This window comes from Euwallacea fornicatus, chromosome 5 (genome assembly GCF_040115645.1).
Source record: "Euwallacea fornicatus isolate EFF26 chromosome 5, ASM4011564v1, whole genome shotgun sequence".
NCBI lineage: Eukaryota > Metazoa > Arthropoda > Insecta > Coleoptera > Curculionidae > Euwallacea > Euwallacea fornicatus.
In genome coordinates, this window is record NC_089545.1 from 6,153,983 (window position 1) to 6,176,694 (window position 22,712).

Here is a 22,712-nt window from a genome sequence, read left to right on the forward strand (position 1 = left end):
GAATGTTTTTATTTCAAATTTGCCTTTAAATTGCAGAAGATATCTACTAGATACGTAAATAGTTCTTTCTGGATTTTTGATTCTGTATTGTAGGACACTTAATATATAAGATCAAAATTAGGGAATGTAATCCCATGCCAATCATGTTAGTCACTGACTCAACAAGGTTTTCCAAATATTCGTGGATAATTTCATGCCTTCTCTAATTTTCGAGGCAATTTTGGCATTGTTCTTTGTGGATGATCTCTTAGAAACCTTTTTATGTAATGAAAACCATGTTCAATGGCGTTCAAGTCTGGGTTGCGAGGGGGCCATGGCCGAATACGTAAAACATGCTCAGCGAACCATTTCTCAACACTTCGTTGTATGGATCGTTGCATTCTTTTGCAAAATAAAGGAATAATTTCGATCTCTGTTGAACAGTTAAGGCTTGATAACAAATTGTTTTCTAATATTTATTTACATTTTTCTACACTAATTTCATCGTCCAAGAGTTTCAAAGGCCCTGAACCATTTGCTGCTGCATACCTTTGGGAAATATAAGGGCTAATTGTAAACAATCTTCATTCCAGATCTCATTTTTTAATTATTTCACACGCATTCTTAAACCCTCAACGCAGACGTCAAACTTAGCCTCATCGCTGAAAATAACTGTCGACCAATCATGATAGGTCCAATCTTTTTTAATTTTAACCCAAAGTAGACGATCCCTCTTCTGCAGCTCTGTTAATATCGGTTTTTCATCGACCTACAGCTTCAGTAGCTGTGGAGGTATTTTAATTTTTAATTTTGATTAACTTGGGTTGATATCATTAAATGAGTCCCCTTGATCGATCTGGCATATCAATCAAAGATTTGACCCAGGCTTGGATTAGACAGGAAACGATTTTAGGAAATTTCAAGATTCTTTTTTGGCCCTGAAAGTGACAATTGAGCTGCTTTTCCATGCACTTTTCTATTGCGTTTCGAGTCAAGTAAGTCCAAAATAGGCCCAATAGTAAGCTAAAAACCAATTTCTGGGATCCATTAAAGTGGTGTTTATTTTATTAACTCGGCAACCGAGTGCTGCAGTCAGATGGTGCGCCCGAAACGGAAGTTACCTAACTTTTGTTTGTTTTCGATTTCCTCTTAAGCTCGCTGCTGCCTCATACACAATTAACGATTATTATTACCAATTTTTTTTTAGGAAAGAGATCTTAATTGCGCAGGAAACACTACACCGTCGATGGCGACAGGACGTTCCTCACCTGGATTTTTGAAAATAAGTTACGTATGCCCTGCACCCTGTGCTTTCCGAAGTTTATTGCCAATTATGGAAGCTATTTTCGGGCTTCGTTTTAAGTTACGAGGCAAAGTCACACTTATATTATTCAAGGTGGGCTGCAATTTTCCTCGAAAGCTTGACGGATCCCTGTACAATACAATATACATTCACCACTGCAATAGAATGGGGACGTGGACACGTGCCTCAGCTTACCCACGTGCAGCAGTTGCAGACAAAACACCATGCGTCTCTCAAAATAGGCCCAAACCCTCTTCGAATTATTTTTGAATCTGGCCCTTATCGTAGGGGAAATCCTTCGGCGTTTTGCAGCAGTTTTACCAACAAAACGTCCTGCCCACATCGCCTCACAAAAACACTGGAAAAGGGTTAAACACCTCTCGAAAAACACGTGTATCTCTGTTGCGCCATAATCCAGGCAACTTCCGTTTACCGTAGCGTGTACAGGATACATTTTTAATTTCAGTTTGGATGAAAAAACGCGCACACTTTATTCAGCAAGATACGAGGGAGCTCGAAAAATCGTTCTCATGTTTCAAGGTGAAATGTGGATTTCCAACTCCTTGCCAGGCGACAATGGACAAGTTTCATGTTTCCGCTATTTGCGGCCAAGGCGTAAATTTATCTCGAGCAAGGGATAAAAGTGGTTCCAGAATTTCCAGAATTACCTCGTATATATATATATATATATATATCTGCCCCAAGCATATACAGTCTATTTTCATCACCGGATTTCAGGTGTTAAAATCCAGACAAGTTGCAGAGGTTTGCTGACACGCGACTTAATCGTAATTTTTACCGCTCAATATTGCATTTTTGAAGACACATATGCCGACCATATGACTGTGGAAAAAACTGTTTTATCAAAGCACGTTTAGTTGAGGCGCGAAATTAAAAAGAATGTACAGTCATCGAATCCGGAAATACTTGACATAGTCCAGGAGTGTGCCAGCTCCGTGAAATGTGGATAAATTGAAGCACCCGAATGCGTGTTTCTGATAACGACTGTAAAGCCAAAGTTCCTATTAAAACGTCGCTTCTCCACTGTCAGAAGCCACCTGGAATTTAGCACACCTTGCCAATAATAACCCCTAACCCCATGGTCGACTGCCAGACGGCATTACCAGACCATGGGATTTCCGGATATAACTCAGACTTGTTTATCTTATGCAGTTCGCCCTAAGGGTTCCTGATGTAAATTGTCAAGTTGCCAGGTCACATTTTTTATAGGAAGGAGAACCAATATCGAATAAATTTAACTTTTAGAGAAACAAGTAGTAGAACATCCTCGTCATAAGATAGCTAAAGTGTTGGGAGATAGTTTTTAGAAAATACGTGCCAAATTATCTTCGCAAGAAAATTAGCAACACAACAGAATGTTTCGTCAATGCAAAGCGTTTTACGAACTAAACCAACCCAGTTAGCAAATTTTCCCGGATAAGGAAAATTCTGGAAAGTTCATGGAGATCTCTAAAAATGTTGTGGAAATTAAAAAAAAAAATGTGATAAAATTGAAGGCAATGGAAAAGGGCATGATCGAAAACTCCAAACCTCATGCAAACCAAGAGGATAAAAATAGTCATTTAAAATTTTTCGACAAAAGAAACTCTGATTTCTTCTTTTCTGAGGCTAAGATTTTCAAAAATGTCATCAATTTTCCGTGGAAAATTTCTTAAATTCCCATAAATATGATCATAAAATCATACAATCCCATTACATCGCAACTTCCGGAATAACATACTTTTCGATCGTAATTAGAAGTCAGAGGTTGCTCCGTGCTTTGTTCCCTGTTCGCAAAGCAACTATCAACATTCCGGAAGTCCTGGCGTGTGCTGGGGCACCACCCTCGACCCAACATGTGCCCTTTTTGCACCCTATTAAGTACCAAAGGCCCGTAATCAGGCTTCCATTTCTGGCCACATGCCGAGGAGGCCTACCCGGAGGCGCTCCGTTTTTTGTGTCGCACTTGCGTTATGATATTCATATATTTCTCAAAACACATGTGGCATACCCCATGCCACTGTTTCACATATTTTTTTGGAACAGTTTCGCAGGTTGGGGTTTGAAATGGGAGATGTTTGTTAGACAATGGTCGCACCTGTGACACGGCGAGGAAAAAATGGGAGTGAAGGTAAATGCGATTAAAACTGACCTAAAACTAGCTTTTTTTTCGAGTTAAAAATATCTTCGTCATTTCGGTGGAGAAGCGAATCGTGCCATGGTAGCACTGTTTACAAAAATCGAGCTAAAGGAAATTTCTATTTTGGATATCCCACCTATACATCCGGCTAGATATGGCGCTTTTAAACGCGGCACAAATCACCTTTCCTTGCGGTCCAAAGAAAGAGGCAAGTGGCCCGGGATCTATTTTCGGATCATCCATAACATTGAACATGAATTTCTTTACATCCCGTCGCTGATTTCTTTGTTCCGACTTAAAATCCGATTTAAAATCGGTCTTCGGGGAATGGAACTGTATATTTATACGCAAATCAGTGGCTCAACAGTCAAAGAAAAACCCTCCCTTCCATCATTGCCTGTGTACCTTCCAACAACACAAATTTTCCCTTTTTTCGGTAGGATCCTTGAGTAGTCAATCAGAGGAGGAAAAGATTGAGGAAAATAATTTTGATAATAAAGAGTTATTATTGGAGGAGACATGTGGGCTCCGCCTCTGGCGAGAGACGCCGACGCCTGGACCAAAAGTAGTTCTAAATCCGGCCGTGGTATGCGCTAAGACGCCACGTTCGTCTGGAAAAACTTGGCATCACGCCATATAAACCACTTTTTCCCATCTTCCCGGCGATGCGGCCACTGACTCATTACCGTGGATTTTCCATTCGTTTTTCCCGACGCCACTTCCCATCGGCTCCACCACTGAACAGAGACGTATTATTCGATGCGTCAGTGCATTATAATGCATCGAACTTTGATCGTCAACAAAGACCTGTTGAAAATTTCGGGATTTTGGCATCTCCTCAAACCAGTGGAGATAAATTCGCCAGACATTTTTCATAGTGCGCTTGTAGGCTAAATATATCGGTTTCGTTTTCGAAAATAACAGGTGGAAGTGAATTTTGTCGGCGTTCAGGGTTCTTTCGGGCGAAAAAAAGAGAATTCGGCCATGGCCGCAAAAAGTTTAAAAAGTTGCAGAAAATGAGAGAACCGTTCGGGAAAGCCCGAGTCATCCAGTTGCGAGCGTTAGTGTAGATACAGAGGAGTATTTGCATATAGTCAATTATCCTAGAATAAGGCAAAGAAAAGGACATAAGCTTTCATTCGAAATTGCAGACAAACTATGGAAAAATGATAAACGCGGCAAATCTGCAAGTGCACATGGACAGCAGTTATGCGTATTTGACTCTTGAACGCGGTCAAGTTTTCTCGACTCATAAAAAATTGAAATTGCAATCAAGTCACTATCAGATCTCTAATTTATTCTTATTAATTTTGCTTTCGCTTTATCTACTACATTCGTTCTGACACTGGCAAATTTCTAATATAACTGACCGTCCAAGTGTCATAAATTGGGAAAGTGTCAAATTTTGCGTATGCCTTGACCGGTTTTTCCCAGCTTAATAATCATTTTGAGAACGTCTTCCACGCGCCGTTGTTAACATTGTTGCAGCGGGCTATTGTTTAACTTTTTAACTTATTTCAGTAATATCTAGACGTAATTTTCGACTCGATTGTTAAAGTCTTAACTGCTAAAACTCCCATAATGCGTGGGGGCCAAATGAGTGAACGAATCCCCATGAGAGGGTTACATCTGTGAACTCTGTACTTGCAGAGTACTATTTAGTCAGGGGCAAAATGAACCAAAGTTTTACAAGAAGGCGAGAAAATTTTGCAAAAAAGGGGAACAATTTTTGCATTCCTAATATATTTTCTCAATGTTTACACCGCTCTAAGTCAATCTAAATACTACTTCGAAAAACCAAAATACCCCCCACAAACATACAATAAATAGGACGTTTCGTATAGAATTAAATATCGGTTTTACGAGGCCCAAGCAAAGAAGTTTTTGGAATATTCCTAGAAACCGGAAAATCAAAGGGCCCTCGAGATTGAGGGAGTTGAGAGGGCTGCAATCAGAAGCATCTTGGACATCTACTGCAATATTGGGGAATAAAGTCAAAAAACATGTATGTTTGGAAAATTGCTGCTAATTAAGAATGGAGACATGGACTCGGGATTTCCTGCAAGGTGCAGGACGTACGGGTAAACTCAAAGAACAACTCTTTCAAACATCACTGACGCCTATACGGAAGACCCTTAGGTGATAATACTTATATTCTCGCATCAGCACTCAAAACTCATATAATAACGCACCAGCAACGAAAACAAAGCAAACTTTAGGAATTATTAATACAAAAAAATGGGACAAATTAGCTTATTCTCAGCTTCTCTGATACGGACAAACGTGAAAAATAAAATCCTATTCTGGGAGCACCATGCGCACCCAGACTAAACTTCAGCGCTTCAGCGTTCTCATCTCCCTACCACCTGAAAACTTGGCACGTTCCCGAAAAGTAAATATAGCTAAGCATACTGACTTAAGACCTTTCAGTCGGTTTTTGATTTTTCCTACGTAACAAGCATTCTTCGAGCACACCATTCGAGCGAAAACCGAGGCATAAACACTATTCTGTTTTCCATGAGCGAATAATAATCATTCCACCAACACCAGTTTTATTTTTGGGACATCCTGTCATTGTCATCAGATTCGAGGAAAAAAGAGCCTGCTAAGTAGTTCTACTAAATACGGAAAAGTTGTTCGGGAGTGCGACTATGCCGCGAGCATTCTTAATGAGCCATCGAAGGTACAAAACGCAGGAGGATCCTGAAGGAGCATATGAAGACGGTAAGTGGTTCTTGTTGAATACCATAAACACAAGTGCAATTTCAAAACAATGGTGCATCTAAAGGCGTTTTGTTAAATAAACATTTCTCTTCGCACATAAAGAATCCGGAGATGTGCTATATAATTTATGGCCATTTTTCTCATTCCTTCTCAACCACCCGTCAGAGGATTTTTTTCTAGTCAAACAACATGTGGTCAAGACACATCCTCGGTTTACTTAAAGCAATCTGGAATATGACCGCTTTAAAATTAAATATAAAACTAAGTTATGACGGCCGAATTGCGTTTCGAACGTGAAAAATATCCAAGAATCATAGTGGATAATTGGGAATGTGTGGCTCTTGGCCGATTGCCAACCGCCTATAAATTTCTTTCAACGTGTAAACGACCACTTGGTCGTACACATTTGGACCAATTCGGGTGTAAACCATCAAAACCTATACTTAAAATTAGCCGCACTTTATTTATAAACTCAAAATTGAGGACGAAGCTACTTGTTGGACTGGACAATTTGCCAAAACGCCAACAAGTAGCCGTGAGTTGAGTCACTTTCAAAACAGGATTCAGCCCAGAGCACTCGGTGAGCACTGCGGAAGACACGCAAATGTCGGACAGCAGCAACGACTTGCCGGACGAGCTGTACAACTTGACCAAACTGGCTGAGGTCGCTGTGGCCACGGGACAGATCCTGAAGGGTAGAAACTCTCTGCATTTTGAAAGCAATCACGAATTAGATACGCAAAATAAAGATGAGAGAGACCGCGAAAGAGAGAAACACTTCGTTACGTACACTCACAAGCTATTCGATAAAAGTTCCAGAACTCCTAGACCTCACTTACTAAAGGTAGACATAAAACAAAATGGTAATTTTTTCCTTTACTACAAAGATGATAATTCGGTAGACTGAGCAATTGAACCAAACCCTCTTCAATCTCTCTAAAGCGCAGCCAGTGATATTGCCGAGCAGCAGCACCAGTGAAATTTCTAGCACTTCCTCCGAGAACAATGAGCACGAATGCCAAGAATGTGGAAAGAGGTGAGTCCTAAGTCAATTCTGAAATATATGACAATTTTTTTAAATCCATACGACAGGTACAGCACTTCTAGTAACTTGGCTCGACACAGACAGACGCATCGTAGTCCTGCAGACAAAAAGGCGAGGCGATGCCCCCATTGCGATAAGCTCTACGTGAGCATGCCCGCCTACTCTATGCATGTGCGCACTCACAACCAGGGGTGCAAGTGCCAGTACTGTGGAAAGTGCTTTTCCAGGCCATGGTTGCTTCAAGGACACATTCGCACTCACACTGGTAAGTCACCTCGAGCACCACATAAATTTTGACCTAACGATTTTTGTACGCCAGGCGAAAAACCCTTTAGATGCACCATATGCTCCAAGGCTTTCGCAGACAAGTCAAACTTGAGGGCTCACATCCAAACTCATTCCAATACAAAGCCGCATGTTTGTGGGAGATGCGGCAAGGCTTTTGCCCTTAAATCTTATCTATACAAACACGAGGAGTCTTCCTGCATGAGGATGAATAACAGGCAGTCGTCGAGGGAAAATACCCCCGATAAAGGTTTGATTTCATTTAAAAGACACCCAAAACCATTCAAATAAATGACATTTCCATAGAAAAATCCCTGCCCTCTCCAACTCCAGCGATAGTGACAACCGCCAGACTAACCGACTCAGTTATTCGAACTCCAATGCTCTACAGATCCACGGTAATCTCTCCCAATCCCGAACGGATCCTCTACAGCACCATAAAGCACCCGTCTATGGTGCTCAATGCTGCAGTGTTCAATCATATGCTGGCTCAAGAACAACCAGTGGATTTTTCCAAGAGTGCCTCCACTTTCAAAAGGGGCGATAACGGTGATAATGGGTACTCTCGAATGGCTATAAAGGTGTAGATCTAGTTTATTCTAGCAGTGAGTATATTGAAATTTTCCAAATTCCTTCTTGGGGGCCATTTTTTTTTTTTATGATAAAGTATGTTTCGAGGGGTAAATCAGTGTTGTATTTTAGCATATGTGGTGTTGGTACCTCGTACTTCACTACTGTACAAACCGTAAATAAAAAACGCGGTAGTTTCGTGTAGTAGTTGTCAAGTTCTCGTTGATAAAATTTACACAATGATATTTTTTCTGCGATCAGGCTTGTTTTTACTACCCCTAGTTAGCTATATTCTAACTCTCATATGATATTCCTCATCAAAATATAGCTGCTGCGTAAATTGGTATTTTAGTATAGAAACTACTATACTGACTTCCGATTACGGATGTTTCAATAGATTTCAGTGTAAAAGTATTATAGTTTGTTAGGAGGTGATGTGCTCTTTCGTTATTTAAGGGTTTTTACCAAGGTCATTTATCCTTTATTAGGTTAATTAACCTCAGTTAGTAATAACCTCAGGTTATTTCTACCCCCGAAATCCAAACGCTTATCGAGTCAGGGGCCTACAAAGGGCCTCGGGTTGCTGGCAACTTTATCTTGAAGACAAGTTCTATAGCCTTTATAGCACTAGTTCCATGGACCTTATCTTCTTGATAAAGTTACCAGAGCTTTGATATATTCGCGCACAAGTAACTCCCATGCAAACTTTATGAAACTCGATATAAATACATCAAAACAACTATTACTATTGCTTACTCAACCAGCATCACCACTTTCATTATGGTGGATGCATCGACTCGGGACTATCACAAACTTCAAGTTCACGCAAAGACCGCGGCTACGGGGGGAATTTACCCTCTGTTTATAGCACTGAACTCCCGGAAATTCGAAACTTTGCAATTTTCCCGGAAAACTGTCCCGAAAAATTTCGCGCGAACCTTCATTTCTGACAACATTTTGTCACTTTTTTTTTGTGCGAATCACCAAATGAAAAGCGCAAAATCTGTAATTCATACGCGCCGCGGCCATGAAGACATGCGTCACGTGACTTATTTTGATGAACCGCACGTAAAGACCATGTGACAGAAATAACACTGCGGCTCCATCTTTTGACGTCCACGTAACGTAGTTTTGCAAGCACAGTAAGGATGGGGAAACAACTAGGGAAGCGTTATCGATACTTATGGGGGTAGACAATTGAGACTAAATCAAGTTTTTTGTGTTTTGTACTATTTAGGAATAATTTCATGCTGTTTATGTGAAATGGAGGGATTTTATGCTATAAAAACCCAAATTCTGCTAAATTCATTGGTTTTTGAGAGAAAACTGACCACACTTAATGCAGTTTAGAGCAGATCTGAATTCTTCGATGCCATGTATATTATAAGGAATCCCAAGAGCGTGTACAGCAAGTTTCTTGTGGTCCGATTTATCGTTTAAATAGGCGCAAGGCGAACCCCGATATGGTGCTAAATTTAAGGAACTTTGTACATATTGAACCTTTTACAAGTCCTCATGGCAGCTAGTACTTAAAATTTATTTATATTGTATCAGCGATAGCAGAGATTGTACTTAGTTATATGATTATCCATAAGCAGAAGTGCTATTAGCCGATACTTTAAGGGCCAATTTAGTAATGTGAAGGTTAACTCTAACATCAAGCTAGGTTACTTAGATAGAATTAAAAAGCCCACATTGATAATTTGGTGAATAATTAATGTAAAAAAAATCCAAGCCTGGGTAATTTTATATGAAGAATCTATTCTTAAAAATTCTTTTTATATAAAGGATGAAATAATCCCGAACGTGCAGATAAAGTTACCAGGACATTGACTTGTTGAACTTAAATACAGGGGATTCAGAACTATTGGATTAAACTTCTAGGGATTATACAGTTGCAACAATAGAAGACATTTAATGATTTTTATATAAAAATTCATGTTTAGAAATATCTGCGTAAGGCGATAAAGCCTTATGATACTCTAAGAGAGTTATACGTAAAAACGTGTTTTATCAGGTTTTAGCACGTTTTATTTAAATTTATTTGCCAAAATTACATTATAGCAATTGTTCAAAATATCATCCGTGGACTTGAATGCACCTCTTAAGTGCTTTTTGCGAAAGATTTATTTCAACCAACACCGATAACAGAAATTCTTGATTATTAGTTTGACACATTTACTCGTTAATTTTGCAAATTTTGAAAAGTTACTTGTAGAAAATTGCATCGGGAAGTTCTGTGGCGCCTCAGGTCGCCCAATCTGACACCTTTAGATTTATTTCTATGGAGGCATGTGAAGTCTCTGGTTTATAAAACGCCAGTGGAACCAGAGGAAGACCTGACTGTGCGAACTACTGCGGCATTAAGAAATTACATCCGGATATGGGTTCTTAAACTTAAATGTTTTCTATTGTTGCACTGAATAATCTCTAGAAGTATGATCTCATAGCTCTGAATCCACCTACGATTATCTTCCCCTTCTTCTTTTTTTTTTTTTATTATAGTTTGTCTCGTTTTTCTTTTAAGCCATTTTTGTACAATAACATGGGAGTATAGCTAGTCTGAAAGCGCCATTTGCAACAGGTCTTTGGGCGCAATGCGAAATGGTCGCAGTGGAACCTTCTTAGTCACTATTTTTAAGTTTTGTCTCGGTTTGTTATTTAGTTTTTATCATTTTCGTTCCGTTATGTCGGCTAATGATATAGCGCCTTGCTAGTCACTATTCTAACGCCTGTGTAAATTTCGTATCTTTGGCTGGACCGTGCAATAGCCCTCACATGTAAATATCACATTTTTGTGTAATGTGCATATAATATTTAGTCATTCCGTAGTATTATTATTTATATTCTTATAAGTTTATTTGTTGTATTATAATGCATATTCCTAATGGTTTTATTTAAAAAGTTAAACGCACAGATTATTTAGCATTCCTTTGAGTACTTATATGGATGGTTGATGAGTTATTGTAACTGCCCACATTACGTAGTAACCACAATTTTATGTACTTTTATACGACAAAAATAAACATTCTCTTTTGGGAAATAGGGCCTTTTATTTGCGATTATTGATGACGCTTTAATCAAGCTTAAAGAGCGTAATAGAACATACTGCTTGACCTCACTATCTATCTTAAATGGCACAAAAACGATTCTGAAGCAATTTTTTATCTTGTAATGTCTATGGCTGAGGACTCCAAATATTTTGCCGCCGGTTGCAAAAAAAATACGGTTCACGTCCCCTCATCTCAACTATAAAAGTGTAAAATTATCTCCGAGAATCTGGGTGACATATTTTTGGGCACTTGACCGAACCAACTCATCACCCTCCTTTGATATCGCGGTTATTACACGCTGCACTTACAAGGGCTGCTCCTGGAAGCCTGCTCTCGCTTCAGCGCACTCGCCTCGATGCTGTCGTCGCCTGCGAAGGCTCTAAAGCTACCCCTCAAACTCCTCCAGCGTCCTCGACACCGCCTCCCGCAATACTCTCGTTAAAGCTACAATGAGCTCCAAATTACTTCTCGAAATTCCCTGGTAAAACGCTCCTTTATCTCATCCAACCCAAGTGAGCGAAGATATTCAGGGGTCAGCACCAAACAGGAATTACTTTACTACTAGTGTTGTTCAACACACTTCGCTCCAAATATGTCATGGAGCTGCTCAAAGTATTTTGTGGTGCTCTCTTGGTGGTGTGGAATTTCAGTGATTCGAGAGCGCAGACCATCGTAGAGACTCAGCAGGTGAGAGAGATGAGGTAATAACTTTCTGATGAGAGTTGTGAAATGGCGCCAAGGCATTACATGAGCTCGAAGAAAGCGTAAACAATTATCGCTAGTTAAGATAATCCACATTTAAATAATTAATTAGCGCACATAACGTAAACTGTTGCCTTGGAAATTGAGTTAATTTTGCGTTAATAATATTCAAACCACGCATGAATGCGTAGAATATGTGACTTATTATCAAATTTGTTAAATTTTGTAACGGTCTATTTATAAAAACATCTTATAATCTATCTAGGACATGTCAAATCCCAGTGAACTCTGTCTTAGATCATAACGTTGTTTGCTACCATTCGGAAGTTTTTTCACTGCTAATCTCCTTATGCTTAAAAATCGTTTACAGAATTCGATACCAAAAAACAGCGCCAAACCTCGCACCCTCTACGACTACCAAACTGTAAGTATCGCTGGATTTGGCCCCGCGACACCGCGAAACGTTCAATGAATTCCAGAGGGTGGTGGCATTCAAAGATCTGATAGACTCGAAATGCCTGCTGGAAATCCTCACTAACAATGAAAGTATTATTAGCCAAAGACTAGCGAACTACGGCAGCAGTCTGAAGCCTCTGCCCACCACCAGCCAACTCTCAAAGCGCGAGGTACGCCCCAATTCACCCTCCTCAGATAATAAATCGGTTTTCGTAGATTTGGAGATTGGCCGGTACGCGGATATCAGATTTCTGCCGGGGATTCCCCACTTATCTCATCCAGATCCCCCAGCCTGGCAGCCAAAATGACCTCCCCTTAGTGCGTCGGAAAAGGGACGAACGCCATTATTTTGTGGGGAAAATACGAGGGCAGACGCAGTCGCAATACCTTAATTTCGGCTTCAATGGGGCGCAGCCCGGCAAAGCCGAGGCAGAGAGCAGCAATGAGGGCACAAAGGCGGTTGTCAGTGCGTATATAGGATACCGCAAATGAGGCTTTAATCTAAGACTGATTTGCAGTGGGTACCAACGGAATGGGTCAGGCGCAAAGTCAAAGCTCTCCCGTTGATTGTAGTCAGTGTTTCGGGCCTGGATATCAAGATCAAGCTTTGCTGTATGGATACGGGGGCAGCCCAGCTAAGTTAACCGAACCTGGATACCCTTCAGGTTCCATTAGGCCTGGACACAGGTAAGAGAATCTACACAACTATCATGAGTGAAACTTATTTAAGGGTTCAAACTTTCAATCCACCTAGATACCCAGGAGGAGTACCTGGAGAGGGGAATTATGCAGGAAGAACTGGAGGAAGGCAAGGCGGGGATTTTAGAAATCCTGGTCAGTTCAAGATAATTTGTCAATATTTTGTTATATCATTGAGTAACTTTCTAAGTTTATAGAGAATAGTGTGGGGGAAAATCCTGGAAATTTTACCGCGAATTTCTTTGGTTCTAAGTCATCTGCTTGAGAAGAAAAAAATCAATTTAATCGAACATTAGACAAGAGCGTACGTGGTCCGAACTCCCACGGTTCCTCAGCGCTTCAAAATGTTTTACCTTTGATTTCGCTCTTTTTTTTTAAATTCAGTAACTTTGTAAAAAATCATATTTAAGGAGAAAGTGGAGGATACCCTGGACACCCAGGTGAAGAGGGCTATCCAAGACCTGGAGGACAACTGCTCCCAGAAGTACCAGGAGGTCCTAGAAGTCCAGGTTAGATGAAACAAGATATGAAAATTTTCCCTGAACTGCTTCTTTTTTTTTAAGGAGAAGATGGTGTCTACCCCACTGGCTTTGGAGTTGGAAAGCGACCTGGAGAAGACGTTAATACATGGAGTACTTAACTCCGTTAAATGCAACTCCGTATAAAAACCTAAGAATTTTTTAGATTCTGGTGGAACCTATCCCACTGGCCCCAGACGACCGAATGAGGGAGGCAATTTAGTGTCTGAAGGTCAACCAGCAGCTTCTTCTAGAGGCGAAGGCCAACCTGGGGAACACATTGGAACTACTTGGGGTAACCTAGATCCTCAAACAACTAAAAAAATCACTAAAAACATTTTTTGAATTTAAGACCAAAACAGACCTAGAAGCCCAAACAATGTTGGATTGCAACAATCAGGCCCTTCCCGAAAACCTTGGGAGTCTGGACCATCAGGTAAATTTGAGTAGAAAAAAAAATTATTGTGCTTTAAGGTGTCATTGGACCAGATTACAGAAGGCCAGGAGGTCAACCTGCTGGAGAAGGAGGTAAAAATACAAGCTTATTTTAAACAATTGAGACTTCAGTTTAATTTTTATGGAGGAAGGAAGTGGAGGCCAGGCGAAGCAATCTGGCAAGTTCTATGGTACCTTCGAAGGAACTTATGAAACAGACGTAATTGGAAAAGGAGGTTACAGTACTACGTAAATTGTACTAAGCACTAAATAAAAAAAAAACAAAACATTTATTAGGCTATTCAGGAAGAGCACAAGGTACTGCTGGCGGTACAACCTCTGGGGTCCAGGGCCCTCCGGGCGATGCAACTTACCCGGGAGTGGCAGCTCAACAAGGCGGTAAAATACTAATTTAGATTCCTATAATTAGAACCATATATTCTATTCACAGGTACTGGTACTAATGGAGATCAATATATTAATAGGCAGTGGGTTCCTTCCGTGGCAGGAGGTATTTTTTTGAAAAGTTAAAACTTTTTTATGATTTACCCTTTTCAAGGAACCAAATCGGAACCATCTACTAACAGATTACAGGCACCTCAATGGGCAGATGGGAGAAGAGTGCCTTCAAGTACCGCTGGAGGTACATACACTTTTTGATGATTTAACGACAGAATGAATAACGTAAATTTCAGGTACTTCTGGTCCAGGGCAATGGATTGATGGAAGATGGGTGCCCTCTGGAGCTACCTTAGTATCTACAGGACAAGGTCAATGGGCACCTGCAGGTTTTTCCTTTAAAAAAAATTAGACCTGATTCTGATTCAATTTCTTTCCAGGGAGTCCAGGGCAATGGTCAACAGGAGGTGGTGCGGATGGTCAATTGGCGGACGGAAAATGGACATCAACAGGAGGTTAATAGATATATTTAAATCACAGAGCATTTTGCCGAAATTTTTCAATATTTTAGGTGGTACTGGAGGAGGTCAGTGGGTGCCCCCTGGAGTTGGTGGTAAGTTCTTTCTGGGTTTTGGAAACTTGATAAATAATATTTAATTTCCAGGTACCGGTGGCTCTCTTGGTGAAAATGGTCAATGGGTGGATGGAAAATGGGTACCAGCTGCAGGTTTTAGATATCATTTAAAAGTAGTGACCATCAATAATTGATACGATTGGAATGTAGGTGCTGGAGGGAGAGGTCCAAATGCCGGACAATGGGGATCAGCAGACGGACCCGGAGGTGATAAATGGCTTTCTCCAGAATTGGCTGGTAAATATTACTGAAAAACCAGAATCTACTATATTTAGGTACGTTTGCAGGAACTGGATCATCACAGGGCGCTAGTCAATGGGTACCTTCTACAGGTAAGTTTAAACTTTGGATTATGCGTCTTAAAACGATATAATTTTAGGACCTCTGGGAGGTCAAGGAGCTGGACAATGGATTCCTCCAAGAGGTAAAAAACTCTAATTTCTAATTAATCTTTAACTTATCAATTGTTATTAAAGCTACAAACCTTGGCGGAACTAATGTAGGTCAAGGAGCTGGACCAAGTGCTGGGTACTGGATAAACGGTCAACCCCTACAGGTACCATCAGGAGGTTAGTGGAGGAAAATATGGGCACTTTGTACCCAATTCAATTGTAATCTTAGATTCCCAATTTTCCAGGTTCAGGACCTAGTGGAGGTTCCTCAGGTCAGTTTCTATTTAAAATTAAATGCTCACACTAAGCATTTACTTTCAAAATTAGTTTCTGGGTCTGGACAATGGACACCTGAAGGTCCTGGTTCTACCCCAATAGCATCTTATAGTCCGGGATACCAACATGGGCCTGGGATAGTAGGTGGAGGTGACGGAGGTAGATCTGGAGTAGGAAATCAAGGTAATGGACCAGGAGGGGTGAGCGTTCAAGGTGGTGAATCTGGAGGAGTAGGCATTCAAGGTGGTGGACCTGGAGTGGTGATTGGTCAAGGCGGTGGACCTGGAGTAATGGGTGGTCAAGGCGGTGGACCTGGAGTAATGGGTGGTCAAGGCGGTGGACCTGGAGTAGTGATTGGTCAAGGTGGTGGGCCTGGAATAATGGGTGGTCAAGGTGGTAGACTTGGAGGATTGGGCGGTCAAGGTGGTGGAGTTGGAGGGGTGGGAGTTCAAGGTGGTGGACTTGGAGGGGTGGGCGTTCAAGGTGGTGGACCTAGAATAGTGGGTGGTGAAGGTAGTGGACCTGGAGGAGTAGGCGGTCAAGGTGGAGGACCTGGAGGAGTAGGTGGTCAAAGTGGTGGACTTGGTGATGTAAGAGGTCAAGGAATTGGACCTGGAATAGGAGGTCAAGGTGGTGAACTGAGAAAAGTAGGTGGTCAACCTGGGCCTGGAGGATTGGCAGGAGGACAGGGCCCAGGACAATGGATTAACGGTCAATGGGTTCCAGCGGGAGGTTTGTTGAGCTACACTATCACTATAGTAGACAGTCATTATGTAACTTTAGAATACACAATTCTCTATAGGTTTAGGGCCTGGAGCAGCTGTTCAAGGGGGACCTTCAGGAGGTAAGTATTCCCTCTACCGGCACACACAGAAGGCTTATTTTTAATTATCAAACTGCAGTTCCTGAACAATGGCCATCCGGAGGTCCTGGTGTGCCTTATGATCCTGGTTCTCAATTAGGTATTGGAGGTCAAGGTGCAGGACAATGGATAAACGGACAGTGGGTGCCAACCGGAGGTGAATTTACGTACATCCCTGTCCCACTATCGTGCTTACACTTAATTTTCTATACGTACATTAGCCGGTGGAGCTTCACAAAGACCATATTCTGGAGATCAATGGTCAACTGGAGGTTCTACACCTTCTTATGGCCACGGCTACCAACCCGCTCCTAGAGGTTATCCTTCAGGTTATGAAAATTATCCGGGAAGTGGTTATAACCCAGGAAGTCAAGCAGGTACACCTGGTGGTCTAGCAGGGGTACCTAGAGGTCAAGCAGGGGCCTCTGGTGGTGGATATGCTCCAGGAGGGCAAGTACCACCAGGACAATATGTACAAGGAGGTGCGACAAGCGATGTTCATTTTTTAATAGGTTTAATTTAAAAATTGTGTTAGGGGGGGCTGGACAATCCGGACTATGGAATTATGGGTCATCTGTAGGTGGACAATGGATTAATGAGACAAGGGTGCCAACAGGAGGTTTGGATAATTATTTTCATTAGAGATGCTAAATTTCCTGAATGTTCACAAAAACTCAAGAATATTCACAGAGACAACTTTTTCTATTGCTATCTCTATCACTTCCAATCAACCCCTTCCAACAACATTCAAATTGCAGCCGACGACTCAGATTCTCAAGTTCTCACCTCAGTCCAGCAATCCGGAAACGAGTCCATCATTGCCAAAGCGCAGGCCCAGGGCAAATACCAAGGCGCAACCGCGCAGTCTCAAGTTTCGGGAGCATACTCAGGTACCGGATCTTTCAGTGCCTCAGCCGGTTCAGATGACGGGAAAAGGGGGGCCTTGACGCAGGTTTCTGGCGGAAAAGATGGGGCCCAAAGCAGCGCACAGGGTCGTGGGGGAGTTGGTCAATCGCAAGCTCAAGTGACTTTAGATGCGGATACTGGAGACGCTTTGTCTTCCGCCCAGACTTCTGGTATGTAAACAAACCATGCCGTGATCAAATAAGAACTGTGCATAGCAGGAAATCAGCAAGGTACTCAGACGCAGGTGCGCGCAAGCGAAAAAGGTGGATTAGCTGATGCTCAGGCTAACGGGGTAGGACCGACGTCTTCACAAGCACAAATAGGATTTACTCCCTATGAGAACAATGAGGCGGTAGACAATCAAACCTCTCCTTTCAATGGAGGAGGAACTGCTGCTGCGCAAAGTGGAACGAATACTGGAATGACTCAGACGCAAATTCAAGGCAAATTCCGATATGGAATCAGATATCAGGGAGCTGCTCAAGCTGGTTCAGGATCAACAGCTATAAGAAATTTGACGGAACCTACAGGGTACTTTAAACCTCTCAACTTCACTGCTAATAAGGTAAACTTCACTGGGCAGTCGCAAAGCCAACAGACTGCAGTGGCGGCACCCGCTAAAAGTGCAGATCCCCTTCCTGAAAATCAAAATTCTACAAAAACCACCACAGAAAGAATCATTCAAGACAGAAATGTAAGTACTCAGTTAATCGATTGCCTTAATTTGATATATTTTGTAGAAACTCTTCGAAATGCAGGTGCACAAAATAGGCCCCAAATCCCCCGAAGACGAAGTGGTGGTTAGTTCTTTGAATGAAACTGAAACTTCTGAAGATCCTGAGTATGCGGATGAAGACTATAGTGATGATGAAGACATTTCCGGGGAGGCTCCAGAGCCGATAGTGGCCTCCGGAAAACTCTTACAAAGGAACTTAGAGTCTCCGGCTACTGTCAGTACTGAGCAGCCTGAAAGGAATGTGGTGAGTCAAAGCTCTAATTACCAAAAGCAGCATATTGTTTTGGACCCGCTGGAAGATTTGGATGCTACAGTGCATCAAAGCGAAGGAAATGCCCCGGTGGATCAAATGGTACTGCAGCCAGGACAAGTAATTCCTGGTCAGGCAAAAATCACTATTGTATTAATAAAAAATTAATAGCATTTTTTTAGGTTCAACAGGATATAAAATTCCTGCAGGATTCCGCGGTCGGGTTACATCTATCTCCAACGGCCCCAACACCTACGCCATTGGCCAGCACGCACAAGCCCAAAGCGTCACTTTATCTCCCGGGAACGGGAAGATATACTACAACAAGCCCAGCAACCCCATCTATGGGGTGATCACTAAGACAACCTACAAAAACGGCCATTATGGCACTGGTTACTCCTACCAGCCCATCTATCACCCAGTGGGGTACAGAGTGAAGAGCGGTACGGTATTGCCCAATTTCGTGTCTATAAGCAAGTCAGAGACAGGTTCGGAGAATTTGGGGACGGGGAGGAGAACTTCAAATGTTTATTACACTCAAAGCAGCTCCTGCGGGATGTTTACCAATTCCTGTGTGTATACGAATGGAAGGAAGACATGTTTCCCTGTGAGGAAGATAAATTCGGATGGGAGTCCCGTGACGTGTTAAGGAGTTTTTTAGGAATTAGTTATTTAATAAAGAGTGTTTGAAGAAATGATTAAACAAATTAATACAAAAAATTCGTTTTAATCGAATAATATAGTTGTTCTACAGATAAATTCTCTCGCGGCCACTCACACCTTCACTCTCTTGCTATAACTAGATATATCCAAGTCGTTTAATATAAGAAAATACGTTAAGGGTTTAAATAAATATTAATCTTTGTTATGTGCGCAATAAAAAAGAAATTTACGCGTAATTTAGGATTTCCTCTCGAGGCCATAGAAGCACAGATCTTTGGTCGTTACGGTGGCCCACCACACGTTTACTATAATTCGAAATAATGGCTAAAAGAACTCACTCATGTCATCTTCGACATCGCTGCTGGATTTGGTGAGAATCGTCCCTCGATGGGCGAGCAAATTGGACGAATTGTGACTACGTAATCTAGAACAGGTACACAACATGGACCTCAGAAGGGGTTTTGAGCTGAGGAGAATAGCTGCAAGGCTCATAGGAAGATTTAAGGGAATTTCAAATAGGGAAACGAAGGAAGTTAACGAGAAGAGGTTAATGATGAACTCCTGACCAAGAGGATCATACAAGGTATCCCGAATTTAATTTTAACAAAGAACATAAATATATATAAAAATTGTCAAATTTGCTTTGGAAGTCGTTCCTGAGATTCGCATGTTTGAAAACAAATTTGGGACACCTCGTAAATAGACCACAGAAAGTAAGACAGTACTTACGCAGTCATTCACTTCCTCGAAAATTGCCATTTCTTCGCCCGCGTCCTCCTTCTCCATACTAAGCAGCGGAAAGCGAGAGAAAGAAAAGCGAAATTAGACCCACAGTTATAATCAATGTTAGGAAATTATGGTTAGTATGAAGAATAAAGTGACTTCAACCAGCCTAAAGCTTTCAGAATTACCTCTAGCATTATTGAATTTTCTTCAGATTTCATCAATATAAGTAACAATAATTATAGTGTTATTATAATTAAAGATTAAATAAAACCACCAATTGCCTTCCTTAATACCAGACAGAGCAACTAACACCGCGCGCATCCCTAAATAATACATAAGTAACCACTAACCTGGTATGTAAATGTTGCAACTGCACTTGGAAGTTGTCCACCTGCTCCTGAAGTTCGTCGTTTGCTCTCTGTAGCTTCCTCGACTGATTCTGCGCATTGTCCAACTCATCTTCGGCAGTCGCCAACTCCTTCTTTAAATCCTCCACTCGCGTCCTAAGTTTTTTCACTTCAGCCTCGTACTGTTCGGCTCTGCGAGCCGCATGGGCCAACTCCGTCATCTTGTCCTGCAGCATTTTCTTCAGTTTACTTGAGGAGTGCTTCAGTTCGGAAATTTCCTGGTTTCTATCGCTAATTTCCTGCTGCAAATGCCGGATTTCCATGTCTGAACCATTTAATGTTCTGTTGCCTTTTCTCTCGAGCCTCTCTTGCATGTCTCTTAGCTCGTTTCGCAACTTTTTATTATCGCGTTCCAAGGCCAATTTGTCGGTTTCCAGGCGCTCGCGTTTACCCCATTCCGAGGCGTTTTCCGCTTGCAAACGTTCCAACTTTGAGAATCATTATTATTAATTTATTTTATTGATAATAATAATAATAATAACAAAAACAATAATACTATATATATATATATATATATATATATAGATATGATATAAATAGACAGAAAAAAAAGTGAAGAATTACCTCTGCTCTAAGATCGTTCATTTTCTTGTCCATCCCTTCACGACTGTTTGCTTCTTCCAACAAATCTGATTTTATAACTTGAATTTCTTTTTCATGATCATCTTGAAGTGAGAATAGTTGCCGCAAGGCTTCTTGTTTTGCTTCTCTCAATTCATCACACTTTTCTCTCTCCTCATGCAACTCGCTAGTAATTCGGTCCAGAAGTTTATGCAAAGCCTCCTTTTCCCTATATTCAATCAACTACAAATCCGCCAGTCCCAACAAAAACAAAAAAACTCACTCTCGCTCTATACTGATAGTCTTATTAGCTTCCTCCAACTTCAACTGAAGCAGAGACGTTTTTTGTTCAGCATCCACTGTAGCAAACTTCTTCGATACTGCCCCTTTTGGACTTCCAATAAAATCTTTCTTGTGCTCCAAATCTAAGGGAGCAGTGCTATCACATTCTGGATTGCTTTGGCTAGAAGAAACTCCATTTTGACGCTCTCGCTCAGATAGTAATAAATCTCTTAATGGAGAGACCAAATCCTTGCATCCGTTGTCTCTTCCTGGAGACCCATTGCTACAAAACTTACATATTAACTAGATTATTCTTTTAAGAGAGTAGTGCTTACCTGAAGGCAAAGTCCTTCAATGGGTCTTCACCTAAAGCCTCAAAAATCTGGCTATCAAACTGACCTGCATGCTTCAGAAGCAGGAGATGTATCTTTTCAATCTCTCTCTTCAGCTGGTCATTTTGAAGTTCTAGGTCATCTCTATGCCTTTTGTGTGTTGAAGCATCCTTCAGGGAAGACTCCAATTTTGTCCTCAATTGCTTGCATTCCTCCCTATCAAGCGACTTCAAAACGCTTGTCTTAATGTAAGAATAAACAAGCTCACCTGGACTTATTCCGCTCATTGCGCACTTTAGACCACTTTTCCCTCCAGTTGGCAGTACAGTCTGACCACCACCGCATGGTTTTCTCCATTTGTGCAGCTCGACCTTTAGCCTCCTCAAGTTCTCGTTGACGCAAAGCCTTCAAAACCAAATTTAGTCTTCATTTCTTGGTTTAAAATGTCAATTCACCTCATTGGCTTCCCATTCGGAAACATCACCTATTCGTGAAGGCATAGAGCCAGAATCGTGTTCTCTAGCAGTTTTTCTTGGAGCAGTGCCTCCTGAGATACTCTGTGCCATGTTTGTGACTTTAAAAGAGAATTGCTGCTTGAATTTAAAAATATCAAAATTCCACTCTGAAATACACTAAGACTTTCTATTTGGTTTAAGGCATATGTAAGACATGATTTCCTGGCTTATTTTGAACGTGTTTTTGAACCAGATAAGTCAAAATTACACTGGAGCAATCTAACTAACAGTGAATGAAACTTGGGAGAGGAAAAATTGTTGTTAATTGAGACAAAAAAGTCTCTCATATTTTATTGCTTCTTTTCTTTAACTAAAGTGTACTTTGCTATTAATTTTAGGTTAAAAAGCAAAGAATAAAAGGGATCAAAATGGGGCTCTTACTAAGTGTATTAACTTGCTCTTTGCCACTGCGCCCTAAATAATCGTGAAGTGTATGCTGTTACTGCAAACTCTGTTTTTCCTTATATTTCACTTAAAGTGCTTCATAATTTGTGTAGAATTTCACAGATTTAATAAACAAATCACTAATTAATCAAAGACAACATTTCATTAATAAATACCTGAAAAACATGTAAACAAATATGGCTGCAAGTGTCAGAACTCGCATTTGATTTGTCAGAAGTATAAGGGGCTGTTCCTAAAATATGAAACTTGCACTGAAAATTACTCTCATTGACCACTTTAGTTACTCTGACGAATTAATTTCATAAACATTGTTTTGTTAATTTGAACGATTTAGTTAGTATTTAAAGCATGACCACATCCTTAAACAATTAAATGCTAATTTAGCGAACGACATTAAAACAAATATAGTTCTAGAACCATATTACTGAACTCAGTCCCTTGCTGACTCATTTCCAGT

At 41.0% G+C, this 22,712-nt stretch overlaps 3 protein-coding genes across 5 annotated transcripts; 2 read left to right on the forward strand and 1 right to left on the reverse strand.

Annotated features, from left to right (window-relative positions):
• Positions 1-5,513: 5,513 nt before the first annotated feature.
• On the forward strand, positions 5,514-11,089 carry LOC136339114 (uncharacterized). Its single transcript, XM_066282099.1, has 6 exons — positions 5,514-6,146; positions 6,707-6,990; positions 7,049-7,182; positions 7,239-7,456; positions 7,511-7,726; positions 7,783-11,089. Exons 1-6 carry the CDS (start codon positions 6,074-6,076, stop codon positions 8,061-8,063), a joined length of 1,206 nt encoding a protein of 401 aa, XP_066138196.1. The 5' UTR covers positions 5,514-6,073; the 3' UTR covers positions 8,064-11,089.
• Positions 11,090-11,639: 550 nt separating this feature from the next.
• prc (pericardin) lies at positions 11,640-19,085 on the forward strand. The gene is made up of 33 exons (XM_066282181.1): positions 11,640-11,786; positions 12,172-12,225; positions 12,281-12,427; positions 12,474-12,723; positions 12,776-12,944; positions 13,012-13,091; positions 13,367-13,465; positions 13,520-13,588; positions 13,641-13,769; positions 13,827-13,910; positions 13,964-14,002; positions 14,062-14,145; positions 14,207-14,308; positions 14,361-14,420; positions 14,469-14,552; positions 14,605-14,697; positions 14,749-14,823; positions 14,880-14,921; positions 14,973-15,035; positions 15,093-15,179; positions 15,230-15,274; positions 15,322-15,366; positions 15,419-15,511; positions 15,580-15,606; positions 15,662-16,342; positions 16,413-16,454; positions 16,513-16,629; positions 16,694-16,954; positions 17,008-17,091; positions 17,231-17,548; positions 17,594-18,072; positions 18,119-18,494; positions 18,547-19,085. Exons 1-33 carry the CDS (start codon positions 11,697-11,699, stop codon positions 19,011-19,013), a joined length of 4,935 nt encoding a protein of 1,644 aa, XP_066138278.1. The 5' UTR covers positions 11,640-11,696; the 3' UTR covers positions 19,014-19,085.
• LOC136339173 (coiled-coil domain-containing protein 102A) lies at positions 19,072-22,609 on the reverse strand. Of its 3 annotated transcripts, XM_066282193.1 has the most exons (9): positions 22,232-22,404; positions 21,791-21,909; positions 21,604-21,740; positions 21,339-21,551; positions 21,005-21,286; positions 20,725-20,950; positions 20,104-20,588; positions 19,757-19,814; positions 19,072-19,451 (listed from the first exon to the last, which is right to left on the reverse strand). In XM_066282193.1, exons 2-9 carry the CDS (start codon positions 21,899-21,901, stop codon positions 19,443-19,445), a joined length of 1,521 nt encoding a protein of 506 aa, XP_066138290.1. In that variant the 5' UTR covers positions 21,902-21,909; positions 22,232-22,404; the 3' UTR covers positions 19,072-19,442. The 3 variants fall into 3 exon arrangements, with proteins under 3 accessions (XP_066138290.1, XP_066138289.1, XP_066138288.1); XM_066282192.1 differs by lacking the exons at positions 19,757-19,814; positions 22,232-22,404 and adding an exon at positions 22,411-22,609; XM_066282191.1 differs by lacking the exon at positions 19,757-19,814.
• Between the last annotated feature and the right edge of the window lie 103 nt (positions 22,610-22,712).